General features: G+C 32.7%; 1 protein-coding gene across 1 annotated transcript in view; it reads right to left on the bottom strand.

Annotated features, from left to right (window-relative positions):
• The window catches only part of LOC113371439 (beta-glucuronidase), a gene marked incomplete at its 3' end in the record, with an annotated part of 608,953 nt that overhangs the window by 426,541 nt on the left and 162,377 nt on the right, over positions 1-20,035 (bottom strand). The window contains 1 exon segment of the mRNA XM_026612065.1: positions 16,475-16,487. Within this exon segment, the coding sequence (XP_026467850.1) occupies positions 16,475-16,487 (13 nt within the window).

Here is a 20,035-nt window from a genome sequence, read left to right as displayed (position 1 = left end):
AAAATCAATATGCCGATAGATATCAAAACAAATGTGTTGAACTCTAGCCTGCTACCATGTCCTACGTATGGCTGCCAGACGCGAAAGTTTTCATCTAAAACCATAAATAAAATTAGAACCTGTCAAAGGGGGCTAGAGAGGAACATGTTGCATATCAGAAAGTTAGATAAAATCAAAAATACCGAGATAAGAAAAAACACAAAACCAACCGATTTGACAAATTAATTCACTTAAAAAATAAAATTAAGTAATAATCAGGGCCGCTTCGCTCCTACATTGAATACGACGCATGAGAAAAATAGGAGCGCCAATCTAAGGGGGCGCCAACACAAGATTCGGATATGAAAATTGTAAGGTAGTATATCAAATATCGTTTCAGAAATATATAATTTATGTGCATATTTTACTAATCTTTGCACAATATTTTTAAAATACGTTAAAAATTTCACTTTAAGACAACAAATGAGAAAGTAAAGATGAATACATACAATTCGGCCGTTACGATATAAATTAGGAGGAGTTTAAGATGCAATTTTGGATATCTTAAATAATAAAAAATTAAATTAGAATAATCCAACATGTAGTACTGTTATGTTATGGTTAGGGTTTACAATACCGGGATTACGTGATCTCGAATACCGGGATCCCGGACGATTTTTGTCCGGTATTCAATACCGGTATTGATACCAAAAATATCGGTATTTCGGGATTATCAGTATTCTGTTAAGAATTGAACTTACGCAATACACATTCATAAGTTTTACATTGTTTATGTGTATTACCGACTCAACTCTGCCGAGTATGACACATCGGCAAGATAAAGCGATTGTTTATATATTATATACGACCTAAAGAATGAAACCCATTTATAACAATTATTTGTCGTCCACGTGCATTGTCCTCATGTCTAATTCAATATCAATGAATTTTAAACAAAATATGCAATCGACTCGTTATAATTCTCTATATTGTATATCTTCTTATCAATCATTCGTATTTATTTATTATTTCATTATAACTAAAATTTACAAGTAAAATCATCGAGTGATATATAGTTAAAATAACATAAATATGTACACTATACTAACAATTGCAAGTACTAATTCATATCGACTTATAATGTACTCGGATTATTTCTTTATGAAAATTGTGCCGACAAATGTAGAATGAGAAAAACGTTATCGGCTTGTTATATTTGTACTAAAATTTGGTCCTCGCTTGAAGATTAAACAATTGATTGTTTATATTTTTTAAAAACATATTTTAATAAACAATATATACTTTATTAATTGAATTTGTTTTTATCCTTAAATATATAATTCCATACTAGCCTATTAAATGTAAAATGTAAAATACAAGTTAAATATATAATTATTTACTTGCACGTTTTTTTTGTATCTATCTACTCCTATTCTCTATGTAATAAAATTATTAATATGTACTAATTTTAGAACAATAATAATGTTAATATGTCAATATAACAACTGCGGTAAATAAAAATATGACTAGCAAATTTTTCATTAATAATACCGGTATAAATACCGGGATCCCGGTATTACAAATTTCAAATATCGAGTACCGGTATTCAGATTTTGGTACGGTATTGGAAGCCCTAATTATGGTTGTGTTAAATTATGAAAGGCTAGAATTTTATTGCTCTATATGATTTGCTCAATAGAATAAATCCAGGGTGATATTGTACTTTTACCGCAAACACTATATATTATTTTTTTCTGAATTTGTTATATCGTTTAAAAGACTTCCATTCAAATATAGTTTGGGAATAGAAAATCATCTCAGTCTACCTAAAAATAATAAATATTGTTTCTTTTAAATTACTTTTCACACTAAAATTCATATACATCAATATGAGCTATGTTAAATGAAGAACTGCTTTAAATAAAATGATGAGTCTCAATATGAATCTAGATTCATGATTAAATTGAAATTTTTGGCAGATGATAGTTTTCATTTGTTTTCAATGCCAAACAATGTCTCAAATATTTTCAATGTAAAACAATGATAAGCGTTTTTTTGTGATTTTTTTCATTTATTTCTACAATATAACTATATTTCTATAATCACAACATCCTAAAAAATTCCTTTAACAATCTTGAGAAAGATTTATCAAAATCCGAATAATCATTTAGGTAATAATCATCCTGACAATATTGAGATCGAAGAAGAGCCAGAGGTGGACGAAGACGACAAGGGACTGTGCATATTGAGATGCAAAGTAGAGAGAACAATAAATGACATGAGAAGGAAGAAAGCGACAACGGATGACAACATATCGGTGGACCTGCTGAAAGAGCTGGACATCAACGGATTAAGGAAACTGACTAAACTGTTGAACTAAATATAGCAAACGGGCGAATGGGCAGAGGACTTCCTGGATGTTACAATGACAGCTGTTTAGAAAAAGACCAAATCCAACAAGTGCAGCGATTACAAGACGATGACTTTGCTTTCACACACTGGAAAATAAGATCGAGATTGAAAAGACCGCAAGCTAGTCCAGAATCTTTATATGGGATGGAAAGTGAAGGTTTCAGTGAATCAAGGAGACACAAACAGCGTTGAAATAGGAAGAGGAGTGCAACAAGGATGCTGTGTGTCACCTATCCTATTCTATCTGCACGGAGAAAGGCTCGTCAACGAGGCACTTGAAGGCGCAAGAGATTTTTCAATTTCTTCAGGAAGAAGAATTACCACCATAAGGTACACTGATGATCTCGTGTTGATATCAAAAGCCGAAATTGAGCTACAAAACACGATGAGCAAAATTGTTGAAATCGTAAGTTATGAGAGTATCAAAACGAGATGATATCCTCTGAAGAAAACAGCGGAAAATCAAAGATGTTGATCATTTCATATATTCAGGAAGCATTCTGACTTATTCTCGACTTGCGGAAGAAATTGATAAAGTGTTATGTGTGCAGAATTGCTCTGCACGGATCAGAGACATGGACTCTAAGAAAAACCGACAAGAACTATTTGGAAAGTTTTGAATTTTGGTGCTGAAGGCGAATCGAGAAAATTAACTGGACTATAAAATAACAAATAAAGAAATCCTGAGAAGAGTGCGCGAAGAAAGAACTCTACTGAACACGATCCTGAAAGGCAAAGAAACTGGATCGGACCCATTCTGCAATAAAAGTGCCTTCTACATGACATTCTCAAAGGCAAAATAGAACGACTGAAAGAAATGGGAAGAAAAAGAATGCAGCTGTTTGACGACTTACATCAGTAGAGAAAATACAGGGAACTGAAAGCCGAAGTACAGAACCGGGAAGCATAAAACTAATATAAAGTGACTAATGGTCATTAATTAATAGTAATTAATAGTAATGGTCATTAATTAATAGGTAAAGGGAATAAACAAGGGAGGGGATGAAAATTATTGATTTGGTGGTGCACTCATACTAAGGACCTGCCTCCAGGCGGACTACTATTTATTATTATGTACATATATATATATATATATATATATATATATATATTATATATATATATATATATATATATATATTTACTAGCAAACCCAGCGAACTCCGTTCTGTCACCAGATGGTTTCATGAGAAAGACGAAAAAACTTTTTTTTGTTTTATATTTGAAAGGGTAATGAGTAGCTGTCAAACAATGTATCTACCGGCATCATCTACTTAAAATATTGGTTTGTGGTACATGCTAAGTATCAGAGATGACTCTGTATGTGAAAAAAGAAAAAGTGTTTTCCGCTTTTCTGTTAAATACTTTCCAAAGAATGCAAAATCGTTGAAATCGGTTCGTGCGTTCTAGAGTTATATCGTCAGGAAGGAAAACCCGACTTATTTTTATAAAATCCAAGGTAATATTGTACCTTGACCGCATGCTATATATTAATTCTTTCTGAATTTGTTATACTTTTTAAAAGATTTCAATTTTCAACATGCGTATCTATGCTATGACAATAAATACATGGTGATAAATTTGGAAAATCAATATTTTAGCCGTGAATAAACAAAAAATCATTCATTTAAACATCCACATCTACAGGTATGTCTAAAAATATTGTAGTATTAAAAATAATACCCTTAAATTCAATAAAATAAATTGAGCTATTGGAAATAAATTTGTTCTATGAATCGCAGTGTATAATTTTTAATATATAATTTTATTGAACATATTTTAATATTTGCCCATGTAGAAATTTATATGGTCTGAATCTACAAGCAATATACAATCTACAGTGGTCAAATTTGAAACCAATATCGGCTGGTCATAAAAATTGAACATTTTTTATATTGAGGCCATATAGGTAAACCAACATTGGTCTATATTGGTCTATATCTGGCCATTTGGAACCAACATTGGTCTATATTGGTCTATATTTGCAAATTTGGAACCAATGTTGCCTACAAATTGTTGAATGTTGGGAGGTAATATACCATTAGACAGAAGGCTGGTGAACATTTAGAATTATTAATTATTGAATTATTCTGAAACCTATAACTGATGTTGAAATATTACACAAATATTTGAAGATTTGAAGTTGAAATAATATAACGCATAAATCAATGTCATTTATTTAACAATAAAACACCTGAAATGAACATTAACGTAAATTTATTAAAAATGTTTTTGTGGAAATTCATTTATTAAATATAAACAATGATACAAATATATAACAGCATTAAAAATATGATTATTCATAAAACACAAAAGTGTCATGAATATTGATTATTTTTTAATGGATATTTATTAATACATATCAAGTATTTTTTTTTATAACAATAACAAAAGCAAATTAACTTTCCTATTTATAACATCGTCACTCGATAAAATATTGTACAGCATCTGAACATATTTTATTCATTGTTAATATATTTATTATCCATTATGAAATATTTATTTCATCATCTAGAACAGTCATTGGGAAACCTACATTACATTTGATATATTATATATCAAGTAAATTATAATCGAATAACAGTAACAAAAGTAAATTAATTTAACTATTTATAGCATCGTCACTCGATAAAACACTGTACATCATCTGAACATATTGTATTCATTGTTAATATAAATATTATTCATTATGAAGTATTTATGAAAGCATTGAAATGAGATTATGAAATAGGATTGACTTAACTCTTCCCTTTAGAAATGATAACTATTATCTTATCGTCTAGAACAGTGACTGGGATTTTTTTTCAATCATAACCCCAAAATATTTTTGACCAAGTTTGCATTGTCATTTAAAACTTGTATTCCTTGTTAATATAAATATTATTCATTATGAAATATTTATGAAAGCATTGAAATGAGATTGTAAAATAGAATTGACTTAACTCTTCCCTTTAGAAATGATAACTTTCATCTTATCGTCTAGAACAGTGACTGGGAAATTTTTTCAATCATAACCCCAAAATATTTTTGACCAAGTTTGCATTGTCATTTAAAACTTGTATTCCTTGTTAATATATCTATTATTCATTATGAAATATTTATGAAAGCATTGAAATAAGATTATGAAATAGGATTGACTTAACTCTTCCCTTTAGAAATGATAACTTTTATCTTATCGTCTAGAACAGTGACTGGGAAACTTTTTTAATCATAACCCCAAAATATTTTTGTCCAAGTTTGTATTATCATCTAAAACCTTGTATTCCTTGTTAATATATTTATTATATATCATTATATATTATCAATATAAATAATTTATGAAAGCGTTAAAATGAGATTGTAAAATGTAATTGACTCTACTTTTACCTTAAAAAATAATGACTTCATATCATAGTCTAGAATCTTGCTATGCAAATGTACAGATTTATTGACATTCCACATTGCGTTTATTATTATCAAACATTATGATTATTCTGTCAAAATTTATATCTTTCCTTTCTATAACTTATTTAGTTACAAACTTTTGATGAAAACCTTTTCGATAAAATTTTACTACTAAGCAAACCACTTTCTCTATTTTCTGCGCTTACAACAATATTACCTGAAAATAAATAAGAACACGTTTTAAATGCAGAAGGAAACAATTATATAATTATTATTATTATATATTATTATATTAATATATATTATAGCAACTATTAAAGCTTACCTTTTATAAATATGAAAGTATAGAAATTTTTTCTCTCTACTATATTATTATTTCCTGAAAACAAGTAAGTATGAGTTTTAAATGTATAGACAGAATAATATTGAGGAATATTATATGCCTTTACCTGGTAGTAGAAAAAGCGCTTAAAATTCTCCTTACCAGAAATTAGGTTATGTTATGTTTGATGTCTATAAAATATTTCACATAATATATACGGCAGATTTCTCAATGCTGTTAAACTCCTGATCAATTTAGAAAATCTTAGTGTAAAAAGGTTATTGAAGACATGCAAATCTTTTTGAAAATAATCTCGAAAATTCCAGCTTCAGACATATAATAACATGAGACACGACACAAAACTTCTCACTGTTATTTATTTACAATTTATAACTCATAACACAAACTACACACATACGCACATTATCACTATTTTCTTAATTAAAACATAATTTTTTTTTTTTTTTTTTTTAATAATTTTATTTGATCATCTATCTACAGGAGATATAAAATCAATTGCATGGCTTAGAATTTAACAAAGATAGAAAAAGCTAAGATCTGCATCCAGTGATGCAGTTCTTTACAGTGTGATATATAGATTGTACAAAACAAAAGAAAAATACAAATTAGTACATATTATTAAACCTAAAACAAGTCGTTGGGGTAATTCTTTTTAAGTCTTCTGAATTGGATTGGTTCTAGCAGCTTTCTTGCAAGGTTATTTGGGTGAAAGGTGAGCCTATTACGATACTTTAGACAAAGTCTAGGAATCTCGTCTCTAATGAAAGAGACACCCAGTTCATCATGGAGTAACCAATTTGGGGTGTATTTAGGTGCGTTGGCAATTTGCCTAAGCATTTTATTCTGGAACCTCTGTAAGATCTCTACATTTGAGTGGCTGGCTGTACCCCAGAGCTGAATCCCATAGGTCCAAATGGGTTTAAGTATTGATTTGTATATCAAAACTTTATTTGACATCGACACTTTGGATTTACGACCCAGCAACCAATATAGTTGTCTTCGCTTTTCTTCGAGTTGTTTACGCTTTTGGCAGATGTGTGTTCTCCACGTGAGTTTTCGATCCAGGTGAAGTCCCAGGTATTTAACATTATCCTTGATGGGTAGCAAATTATGGAAGAGAGTCACTGGTGGGCATGTATGTTTCCTCAGTGCAAAGGTGACGTGAGCTGATTTTTGGTTGTTAACCTTGAATCTCCAGATGCTAAGCCAGTCTTGCAGTGTATCCAGGTTTGATTGTAGGAGGTGTGAAGCTAGAGCGGGATCTTCGTGGGCAGCTAGAATTGCCGTATCATCCGCAAATGTTGCTGTAACCGTATTAGTTGTAACGGGTAAGTCATGAGTATATAAAAGATACAGCAAGGGTCCAAGTACACTTCCTTGCGGGACACCGGAGCAGATAGGCCGAGTTGAAGAATTTTGATCACCTATGCTAATGAAAAAGGATCTGTTTAGTAGGTATGATTTAAGGAGAAGGAAGTATTGAGCAGGAAGTAAGGTTTTAATTTTGAAAAGAAGTCCAGTGTGCCAGACCTTGTCAAAGGCCTGGCTGACGTCAAGAAAAGCGGCAGAGCAATAGAGTTTATTTTGGAAGGAATTAGTTATATAGTTAACCACTCTATGTATTTGCTCAATAGTGGAGTGCCCACTTAAGAAGCCGAATTGATGGGTGGGAAGGATAGAGGAAGACACCATTAGGTTTTTAATTTTGCTGTGGATTAGTTTTTCAAATATTTTGGAGAGTGAAGGGAGAAGGCTGATAGGCCTGTATGACTCAGGTAAAGTTGGGTCCTTGCCTGGTTTTGGTATAAGGATTATTTTTGCTGTCTTCCAGCAGTTAGGAAAGTGGAGAGTTCTTAGAATTCCATTAAAAAGTATAGTTATGTATCTATAAGCAATAGGAGGAAGTTCTTGTAATGGTTTAATACTAATATTGTCGATTCCAGGAGATTTACCGGATTTTGATGAACGGATTGTGCCTATGACTTCGGAGATACTGAATTTGAGTGGTGATTCAGTCTGGCTGCTAGTTTTATCGGCTAATAAATTATGTATTGGGCGCTCCAGGAAAGGGTCACAAGTCGGTGGATGAGGTGTAAACACGTTCTCAAAGTGATCGGCAAAGAGATTGGCTTTATCTTGTGCGGTGCGAGCCCATAGTCCATTTTTAATAATAATAGGCGGATTGCTTTGTGTGGGACGTTTAAGTTTATTGGTAGCCCTCCAAAGAGATTTGTCAGTAGTAGAAAGGTTTATTAGAAAATTTTCCATTTTTTGATTGTGCCAGTCAGACAGTATATGTTTGATTTCTCTAGAGGCTTTGTTTAGATTATGTTTATCGGCTGGAGATCTTGTACATTGCCAAATTTTGCGGAGTTTTCTCTTCTGGGCTATAAGTTTCTTAATGTAAATAGGACAAACAGGCGTAGTAAAAGTCTGGGATTTTGGAGTGGAAAAGGTTGCTGCTTCTGTAATTATTTTGTTGAAGTTGTACACTGCTGCTCCTATATCATCGTGAGTTTTTAGAGGAACGTTGCAATGTAAGCAATCAGCAATGTAATTCTGAAAGGTAAACCAGTTTGTGCTGTTATTTGTTAAGTACCTATTATTTAATTGGACAGGAGACAGGGAGTTATATGAAATGATGACTGGTGAGTGATCCGAAGAAAGATCAAGACTTGATTTAGCTGAAATGTGGTGAGGTTGGATGCCTTTTGTGATGCAGAAGTCGAGGAGGTCAGGTAGGTTGGTTCGCCAGACGATACGTGTAGTAGGTTATTGTCCAGGATAGAGAGGTAAAGCTGCCGGCCTCGCGTAGTGGTTAGTCTTGAGCCCCAGAAGATGTGTTTAGCGTTGTAGTCTCCACCTGCAATGAACTTGGGTCCCAAGAAGTTGAAGAAATTGTTGAACTGCTCACTCGAGATTTTATGTTTAGGAGGACAGTAGATTGCGGCTAGGGTAAGTTTATTTGAAGGATGATCAATGGTAACGCAGCAGGCTTGAAGATAGTTTGTGCAATAGTGCTGCGATTCATGATGTTTTATGTTTGATTTGATTAATATTACACATCCACCGTGTGCGGTACCATCCGGATGATTGATTGTGTACGTCGAAAAACCGGGAAGTTTGAGGTAGCTGCTGGAAGTAAAGTGTGTTTCTGAGATCAGAATAACATCCAAGCTGTGAAGTTGGATGAACATTTGCAATTCCCGTTTGTGTTGTGCCAAGCCGTTGGCATTCCAGACTGCAATTTGAAGGAAGTGTTGCATTACTTGAGTTTAGCTACGACGGCGGTTAATAAGTTCATGACTGTGTTTAATTGCTCCGCTAAAGTTTTAACTATAGATTTTAACTCTGTTATGTCGTTAGCTTGCTGATGATGATTGATAGTTTCGGTATTGTTTATATCCTGTTGTAGTTGGCTATTTTGACGAGCAGTTACAGCGAACGAGATTCCGGGTTTAACTGTGTTTGAGGTGATAGGATTAGAGGAGGAAGGAGGATTTGTTTGTTTAGGACGCAGGGGAGGATATCTGCGAGAGTACATTTCCTGATAGACTTTGCATCCTTTGTAATTGGCTGTATGGCCTTCATTGCATAGGACACACTTTACGTTTTTATTGGTACGATCGATCCAACTGCAGTCTTTTGTGAGATGATCGCCGGCACATTTCACGCAGCGCGGTTTCAGATTACAGTAAGTTCTAGTATGACCGTATCTTTGGCAATTAACACATTGGACTATTGATTTACTTGGATTTTTAGGCTCGATGTTCACTTTAGTTCGGCAAATAAATTCGATTTTGTAAATTTCTTTGTTGTTGGGATTTTGTTCCAATTCGACAAGAAACATGTGCATAGGAGCCTTAGTAAACCTGTGTTTCATGTTAGTGATTCGCATTACTTTGTGACCATGAGTTGTAATTTCTGTGGCGATATCTTCAATTTCTGTGCTGGAGTGTAAGTTCCGAACGACGACCTTAAACGAACGTGCCGATTTGCACTGAAATGAATACATTTCGGTATTTTTTTCTTTTAGTAATTTCAGAATTTTATTATAAGTTTCAGCGTCTGAGAGGGTGACTTTGACCTGCGTATTATTGATTAATTGTATATTATATTTTCCTGGCGCATTTACACTTAATAATTCTGTGAGGGGATTGATATTTTCGACACCATGAACAAAGATCGGTGGGGGTTTTGGAATAGGAGCAGCGGTATTCACTGTTTGTTCTGGCTGTATGTTATTTAAAACATTGTAGATATTGTTCGATGTTGAATGCAGCCAGTAGTTACTTTCTAGCTTTTTTGACACAGAATTACCTTCAGAGCTGCAGTCGGAATTATTTCTTTTGTGTTTTCTGTTGTTAACCGTAGTCCAACCTTCCTTGGAAGTAGAGGGAATTGGCAGCGGTACATTACTGTCAGTTTCCATTACGTTAGTTTTATTATTAATTGTGGATTCTTGATTACACTCCGGTTGTACATTATTAACACAGTTCACTTGTTTTGCGACAAATTCAGAATTAGTTGTAGAAGTGTCATTTAAAATTTCAATGGTTTCGACAAGCGGTATAGCGAGCGATATACCTGAGTCCCCCGGCTGGGGACTCGCCATAGTTAATCCGGTCGACGAACAATACACTGGTGCGTTATGACTCACGCACTGTTAGATAACACTGATAAAAATTAAATATTTTTATTTGCGTGCCCGAAGTGACCTGTACGAAGGTTGAATTCGAACTGAATTAAAACATAATTTGACTATTTACAATCGAACACATAATACATTTCGTCAAGGGACGCTATATGGACGCCTATGACGCCTCTATGTATTGAAGAACCGCTTTGTTGTATTAATGCGCTTAAGCCATCGAATATTCTGGAGCGATACAAATCGTATTCGTCCGCGCCAAAAAATAGAAAACTCATAGCTTTATTAAATTCAAAATATTTAATAAATTCGTAAAGAAACCACAATATATATTATTATTCATTATTAAATTTGTCTTAGAATACTTAGTTTTTCTTTCATACAACTAAATTTCGTATTGTAAATCGTTTGGAAAATAAGCTATTTAGACTCCTGTAATTTAAGAAAAAATTCCAAATTCATATTGTAAAATAAACCATATAAAGTATTATACATTGTTAGAATCGTCTCAAAATTTTTAATTTTTCTTCCATATATCACAACTCCGTATTTCAAACGGTTTGGCCTATGGGCGAGTTGCAGTGCTAAAATTCAAGAAAAATTGAAAAATCTGAAAATAATTATATGAACACACATATTGAATTATATATCATTTTATTCGTAATTTTATTCCGCATCTTTCGTCTGAATAAACTTTTTACGTATCTTTTACCTTTTACCTTGTATGCCTAAATAATCACATGTTTAAATATTTGAAGGCATATATCGAGCGTATATTGTTTTCATTCTGTGCGACTCGTTAGCTAAACGCTAGCGTTGCCGACTCTTAGCGTCGTAGTCTCAGGTTCGATCCCAGACAAGATATTTTTTTTTTCATTTTAAATATAAATTTATTATTAATATGAGAACAATATTCAATAGTCAATTATAAAAAATGTTGCATCAATATTCATTTTTTAATTTAAGGACAATATTTATTAGCTTATGATAAAAAATGCTGCATAAATATTTATTTTTAAATTTGTCGACAATATTTTGTACCCGATAATAAAAAATGTTGCATCAATATTTTTACTTCAATTTGTGGACAATATTTATATGCCGATGATAAAAAATATTGCATCAATATTTTTCTTTCAGTTTGTAGACAATATTTGTCAGCCGATGATAAAAAATATTGCAGCAATATTTATATGTCATTTTGAAAATAAAATTTTTTAGCCTATGATAAAAATGTTGCATCAATATTTATAGTTTAGTTTGAGAACAATATTTATCAGCCGATGATAAAAAATATTGCATCAATATTTATATTTTAGTTTGAGAACAATATTTATCAGCCGATGATAAAAAATATTGCATCAATATTTATATTTTAGTTTGGGGACAATATTTATCAGCCAATGATAAAAAATATTGCATCAATATTTATATTTTAGTTTGAGGACAATATTTATCAGCCCATGATGAAAAAATATTGCATCAATATTTCTATTTTAGTTTGAGGACAATATTTATCAGTCGATGATAAAAAAATATTGCATCAATATTTATTCTTCTATTTGAGGACAATATTTATTAGCCGATGATAAAAAATATTGCATCAATATTTCTATTTTAGTTTGAGGACAATATCGGACAAGGCCATTTATAGAGAATATTTCCTTAATATTGACTAATGTCGGCCTGATCGATTAGTTGACATCATCACAGAACCGACTTTTGCCTATATTTGTGCAATATAGGTAATCACGGCCACAGAAAACCAATATTGGTAATATATTGTACCGATATTAATTTCTACATGGGTGTTAAAGGGATAATTAAAGTGTTAACTGTGGGAATTGAGAATAATCATTTTATTTGAAACAGTACTACATTTAACATCACTCATATATTGGTGTAAATAGTAACTCGAAAAACAATAATGATTATTTTTGACTGAACGGTATAAATTTTAGTATAGGATATTAAAAAAACGTAGAGGTGGGTACAGGACAACGTCTGTAGGGTCATCTAGTATATATATATATATATATATATATATACTGAGGATTTTTTGTTCGATATATATATATATATATATATATATATATATATGTATATATACATATCTGTGTGTGTGTGGGAATCAAGTAGACGATGGTCTCATCGACCCAACTGTCTGAAATACTTCATCAAGTTCAACGACAAGTTCGTGTAACGTTCTACTAACTTTGCTGATTATACCAGATAATCTTATTCAGCTGTGGTGGAATGCGGTTGTGTTCATACTTTCATGAATTTGAGAAAAAAATTCATGTCCTGAAAGATGTAAAATTCACACCTCTACTACAATCTGCCATCCCACCAAATAAATATGATATGTTGACGTGCGTATTTGAACTAGTGTGAGGTCAACACTGAGCAGGGAGTATTTGTGGGAATCAAGCATACAATGTGTTTTGAGAGAAACAAATGTTTATGATATTTTGTATAGTTTGATAATCATAAATTTTACCGTAATCTCACTTATTTTCTCTTTTCTATCATAAATTTTACCGTAACTTCTCTTATTTTGAAACGGCGAAGGGTTAAAGGGCTCGAAAGACACTCCGGTTGGACAGCCGCGCACTCTTTAAACAATTAGAACTTTATCAATATTTGTGTAACAAAAAAATAATAAAAAGCAATAATTAGTCTGAAAAATACCTTGAATTTTCATATATATACTTTTATACGTATTCTTTCAGAGATATTATAATGAGATTTTTTTTTTAAATAGATTTTTTTATGAAATCATGAGTTTGTTGAAAATCGTTTGTACTAATGTTATGGTATTTTCTAGAATCCGTCAAGATCTCTCAAACCAAGTTAATTCTAGATGGAAAACGATTATTTTTAATTTTGGTGGAAATGGCACTCATAAACTATTTGATTTAAATGAAAAAAAAAATTGTATGCGTCTTTTAATTGCATGACAGCTCACTCATTTTACACGCAGAAGTACTTCTTTTAAAGCTTATCTGGAGAACTATAAAAACCCATTTTGATAATTAACTTGATATTGTTCCTAGAACACTGTAAAACAGCGATTTATTAGGATTTTTATTGATATAATTTTGTTCATTACATGATTTTCGTTAAAGTGTATATTTTTGAAGATATTAGCAAAAAACGATGAAAAACGCAAAAAAGAAACAAATTTTCAGTAGCCAGTAACTTGAAAAGTATTTGCTTTTTTAAAAAACATTATTAAACATTTTTCTCTTATAATTAGTTATTTTATCCACACCCAACGTTATTACACCACTGAAAAGAAATGGCATCCCCCCGGGTAGTGCAAAGGAGTCTAAATTGTTTTCACTTTTGAACTTGAGAGTAAGATGAGCCTAATTCCAAAATTCCAAACGAATTAGAAAACAGTAAAAAAAAGTTCAGACCCAAAGCGCTCTATTGAGTAAATATTCCGTACAAAATGCCAACCATATGAATTTTTGACACAATGAAATTTCTAAATAATTTTTTGAATAAGTAATTTTTGTCGTATTGAGACTTAGTATAGTGAGGCAAAACGACCGCAAATTGAATATATTTGAGCGCAATCACTTATGGCTCGTCTCCTTTGCACGAATTCGTACGGCGAATCTGTTCGCAAAGTGCGTTGAGAACACGATTCGCAATGTTTGGCAAATGACAGTTGTCATTTGTTTTTAATGTCAAACCATGCCTTAAATATTTTAAAGGTCAAACAATGATAAGCGGTTTTTTGTAATTTTTTCCATTTATTTCTACAATCTAACTATATTTCTATGAATCAAAACATTCTCGAAAATTTCCCGAACAAACTTCAGGAAGATTCATGAAAATCCGAATTATAGTTTAGGAGGATTATTGAAACTTACATTGTTACAGAAGAATTTTATATATAAGATATATATATATATATATATATATATATATATATATATATATCTTAAATAGTATTAATCCATCATATTCAAATTTAAATCCCGATTTTATTTATTTTGGGATTGATATGAATTTTTTATTACAAAAAGTTTGAAATGTTGGTTGTCAAACGGATTCAAATTTTAATCAGGTGGATTTTAATAAGAGCCGTCCCAACGCGAGGCTGGGTATACTAGTATATGTATATATATATATATATATATATATATATATATATATATCTATCTATCTATATATATATATATATATATATATATATATATCTTACGTATACAATTCTTTTTTAATGATGTATAAAAAGATACTCCTCATAAACGATTATTCGGATTTGGATAAATTTTTCTGAAGTTTGTCAAAAGAATTTTTAGGATGTATTTGGTTATAGAAATATAGTATATATATATATATATATATAATATAGATTATAGAAACCGCTTATCAATGTTTGACATTGATAATATTTGAGGCATGGTTTGGCATTAAAAGCAAATGAAAACTGTAATCTGCCAAAAATTTCAATTCACTTATGAGCTAAGACAATATTAGAATATAATATATTCATGATTATGAATAAGAAAAATGTAATGTCTACCTTATTATTGCTGAAAATCAGCTGAGATGTGCCAAAAATTAAAACAATTTAAGATAAAGTATATGGTTTGGCAGATAAACAGTCTGCGCATGCGTCTGACGGTTGTGGACTGTCAGTGATTGCGCATCGAATATACCCTATATAATTCAATTTGTCAGATTACTATTTTTTAACTGATGCAGTCGTGTATTGCCTTACTTTACTAAATCACAATACAAAAAAGATACTTTTTCAAAAAAATATTTAGAAGTATCATTGTGTCAAAAATTCATATGTTTACATTGGATACGGAATATTTACTCAAGTCAATAAAGCTGTGCTCCAATTTGTATTAAAATTTGGGATTACGTTCAACTTTTCTCAAGTTCAAAAATGAAAATAATTTAGACTTCCTTGCCACTTCCCGGGAAGGGATGACATCCCTTCTCAGTGGTGTAATTTTACTTTTTTCAAAATAACGTGGGATATCCATAAAAGAACTAACCAGCTAACGATCACGCACGAACACTGCTCGCGCCTTGTTGGCTTATCCTAGCGGGCTAACCCAAGCGATGCTCGCTGAAGTTAATTTTTATGTTTTACGTGATAAAAGGCTTACGATGGCTCGTTATTGGGATTTGTTTAGTTTAGATATGATAAGTACAGATAAATTAATAATTCTATATACAATAAATTAATCTTTAACGACTTTTGAGATTAGAAATAAACATGTAAAAAACGCCTTTTTGGTTATCCATTAGGACACATGTTATTGTTATATTATTATACACTAGATGACAAGCCATCACAGTTGCTTCGTGAAATAGTGGGTCTTCAAAATAATGAAGTGAGCGACGAGATTGTGCGACGAGACTGCCAAAACATGTTCGTCCGCTGCTTCTTATTACTAATAATGTTGGGCTACAAGCCTTTGGAGAAATGGCAGGCAGACTATTAGATGCCTGTGGTATAGCATCTGTGATGACCACAACAAGCAAGCCTCAAGATTACAAAGTTTGCAATCGGACGTGCCAAGGAAGATCTTGTCCTGTACGCAGCCAACTTCAGCCGCATACCTACTTTTGGAAAGAAGACTTTAGAGCTGGATCTTTCACTTGGCAATTCACTGTTGCTGGTGTGGCAGCGCCCATAATTCAACTTCAACATCTTAATTGACCTCAACAAAGACTTAACCTCTGATGCAAAAGTTCTGAAAACTGATAAAATCAACAACTCCACAATAGATTCTTAGCAACCTCTCAACCGTTCAAGAATCTACTAACAACATATTTTTTCTCACCAATAAACAACACGAATTAAGTATTAAACAGCCTTCTTTTGCACATAGAATCTCTACAAGAGGTCTACCAGTTGCTGCCATGTTCAGGAAGATTTTTGGTGCAAAACTTACAGCAACAAAAGCCAAAATCCAAAATCTTTATGGTTACAGCTTTATGGCATTTTAAAACCATAAAGCTGTCCGAGAGCAAGGCCTATTCATATAGCAAAGAAGGTGGCAAAGAAGGCTTTGCGGTGACTACAGGAAGCTGAATGCGTGTACATTACCTGATAAGTATCCTCCTCCATTAATTCAGGATGTTTTTCCAGCATCACACAAAAAAAATTCTTCATATTAGACCTCGCCAGGGCCTATCATCAGTTCCCAATGCATGAAAAGGACATTCAGAAAACATCCATTGCAACCCTATGGGGATTGTTTGAGTACATCGGCATGCCGTTTGGATTGAAGAATGCTACTCAAGTTTTCTAGCGATACTAAAATGAAATTGCTAAGATATTGACTTTGTTTTCATATGTGGATGACATCCTGATTGTGTCTGAGAGCATGGAACAAAATCATCGTCACCTGTAAGTAGTGTTCGGGCAACCGCAAGAGCACTCACTTGTTATCAACATTGAAAAACGCGTTATGGTCAAGGATGAAGTAGATTTTCTGGGGTACAAACTTAGTTGAATTGGCTATTCTCCATCAACACAACTAGTGTACAAAATTTTAAACTTTCCACAATCTGGAACTGCGTAGATTTTTAGGAATGGTGAATCACTAGAGGAAGTCAGTATCAAAAGCAGCAAAAATACAATCACCCTTAAACAATTACTTACAGAGTTCAGTGAAGAAGGACAAAACTCGAATTCCAATCTGAAACCCAGAATCACTTCGAACTTTTGAAAACGTACAGAAAGCTTATGCAAAGCAGCACTAATTTGATATCCAGATACTTCAGCCAACACCTGCTTGGTGACGGATGACAACAGCCATTAGTGCTACTCTGGAGCAGGAAGAAAATAGTGCCTGACAACCCATCGGTTTCTACTCCAGAAAACTGTGGTAACAGCAATAGAGCAGACGTATTGAACCTATGATCGAGAGCTACTTGGCATCTTTGCCGCAACAAAGCATTTTGAATATCTTCTGGATGGAAGTTATTTTATAATCAAGACTGATCACAAGCTAGTCACATATGCATTTCAGCAGAAACTGGAGAAGGCTTTAGATAGAGAGAGACGACAATTTGAATATATTTCCCAATTTTCCACTGAAATTGTATATGTGAAAAGCGAAGAAAATATAGTAGAAAACACCCGCTTAAGGATAAACACAATAGAAATACCATCAAAACTGTCAACTGAGGAAATAAGTATTGATCAGTGTTTGGATCCGGAATTGAAAGCATTACTTGACGGAAAAACATCTTTAAAACTTCACAAATTTACATTGAATGGTTTTTCAATTTATTGCATTATCGAGAATATATTTGTTAAACCCTATCTTCCACACAACCTCCGCAAAACTGCAATTGAAGTAGTCCAAGGTATTTCTCATGCAAGCATTATCGCAACATTCAAAACACCGCAAACGATACGTATGGCTTGGAATTGGAAAAAATATTAATACTTGGACTCGTCAATGCATCTCCTGTCAAAAGTCCAAAGTCCGCAACCGCTTCAATCCTATGCACATTCCTGTCCCTGATGGAAGATTTTCTCACATCCATATTGATATCATTTACTTACCAAATACTAATGGTTTCCCATATTGTTTAAGTGGAGAAGGCTTTGCTTCTCACCATCATGACCCAAAAGCGAAACCACTCAGAGATATCACAGCTGAAACAGTCACACAAGCGTTGTTTACGTGCTGGATTTCAAGGTTTGGGACTCCAACTACAATAACTTCTGGCCAAGGGACACAATTTGAGTCTGCTCTATTCAAGTCATTGGCTCAGGCAGTTGAAGCAAACAAGGCACGCACAACAGCTTACCACTCTGAGGCTAATGGACTCGTGGAAAGTTGGCATTGGACATTGAAAGCTGCTTTGATGTGCTCCACTAAACCGTGGATCAAGATATTACCTTACGTGCTATTTGGTCTATAAAACTCATTTAAGGAAGATATCAAAGCATCACTACCAGAAATGGAACTACGTTGAGACTTCCATGTGATTTTTTAAATGTATCCGATAATTCAACAAATCCACAAATATTCTTCGATAATCATCGCCAAATCATGTGTGCATTAAAACCAACACATACTTCTCATCATAACAAGGGCAAGATGTTCATTTTGAAAGATATGGGCACATACACATAAATTTCTCGGAGCAGACCATGTACGGAAGCCTCTTGAACCACCTTATAGTGGGCCTTATGAAATTCTAGAGCGAGTTACTGACAGAATTCATAAACTCAGCATAAATAACACTGGAAAGAACTTCACTGTAGAAAGGTTACATAAATAAATCAGATACAGACCATGAATTTGATTTGAACTCACATCACAGACAATCGTCAAGAAAACTATCTAGTTATAATTGTATAAGCTACATTAAATTAACTATGCAATCGCACCGTCTTTTGTTTGCCGTTTGGTTGAGAGTCAAAATACAATTAATAAATAAATAAATATATTTATATATATATATATATCTTATATATAAAATTCTTCTGTAACAATGTAAGTTTCATTAATCCTCCTAAACTATAATTCGGATTTTCATGAATCTTCCTGAAGTTTGTTCGGGAAATTTTCTAGAATGTTTTGATTCATAGAAATATAGTTAGATTGTAGAAATAAATAGAAAAAATTACAAAAAACCGCTTATCATTGTTTGCCCTTGAAAATATTTGAAGCTTAGTTTGACATTAAAAACAATTGAAGACTGTCATTTGCCAAACATTTCTATTGACTTATAGGCTAAGGCAATATTAAAATATAATAAATTCATGATTATGAATAAGGAAAATGTAATGTCTACATTATTAATGCCGAAAAGCAGCTGAGATGTGCCAAAAATTAAATTAATATAAGATGCAAATAATATAACATGCGTCTGACAGTCTGCGCATGCGTCTGACGCGCACGGCGAATCGTGTTCTCAACGTACGTGTGATTTGCTTTTGCTTGCAATAATTTTGTTTGCGCACTTTGCGAACAGATTCGCCGTACGAATTCGTGCAAAGGAGACGAGCCATAAGTGATTGCGCTCAAAAATATTCAATTTGCAATCGTTTTGCCTTACTATACTAAGTCACAATACAAAAAAAAAATTTAGAAATTTCATTGTGTCAAAAATTCATATGTTTGTCATTGGGTACGGAATATTTACTCAATGGAGCGCTTTCGGTCTGAACTTTTTTTACTGTTTTGCATTTCGTTTGGAATTTTGGAACTAGGTTCATCTTACTCTTCAGAAGGGAAAACAATTTAAACTCCTTTACCACT

This window comes from Ctenocephalides felis, unplaced genomic scaffold (assembly GCF_003426905.1).
Source record: "Ctenocephalides felis isolate EL2017-DRISC unplaced genomic scaffold, ASM342690v1 CF-g0.4_SCAFFOLD_01492, whole genome shotgun sequence".
Lineage (NCBI taxonomy): Eukaryota > Metazoa > Arthropoda > Insecta > Siphonaptera > Pulicidae > Ctenocephalides > Ctenocephalides felis.
The sequence above is the reverse complement of the archived record's forward strand: the minus strand, read 5'-3'. Positions and strand labels throughout refer to the sequence as shown.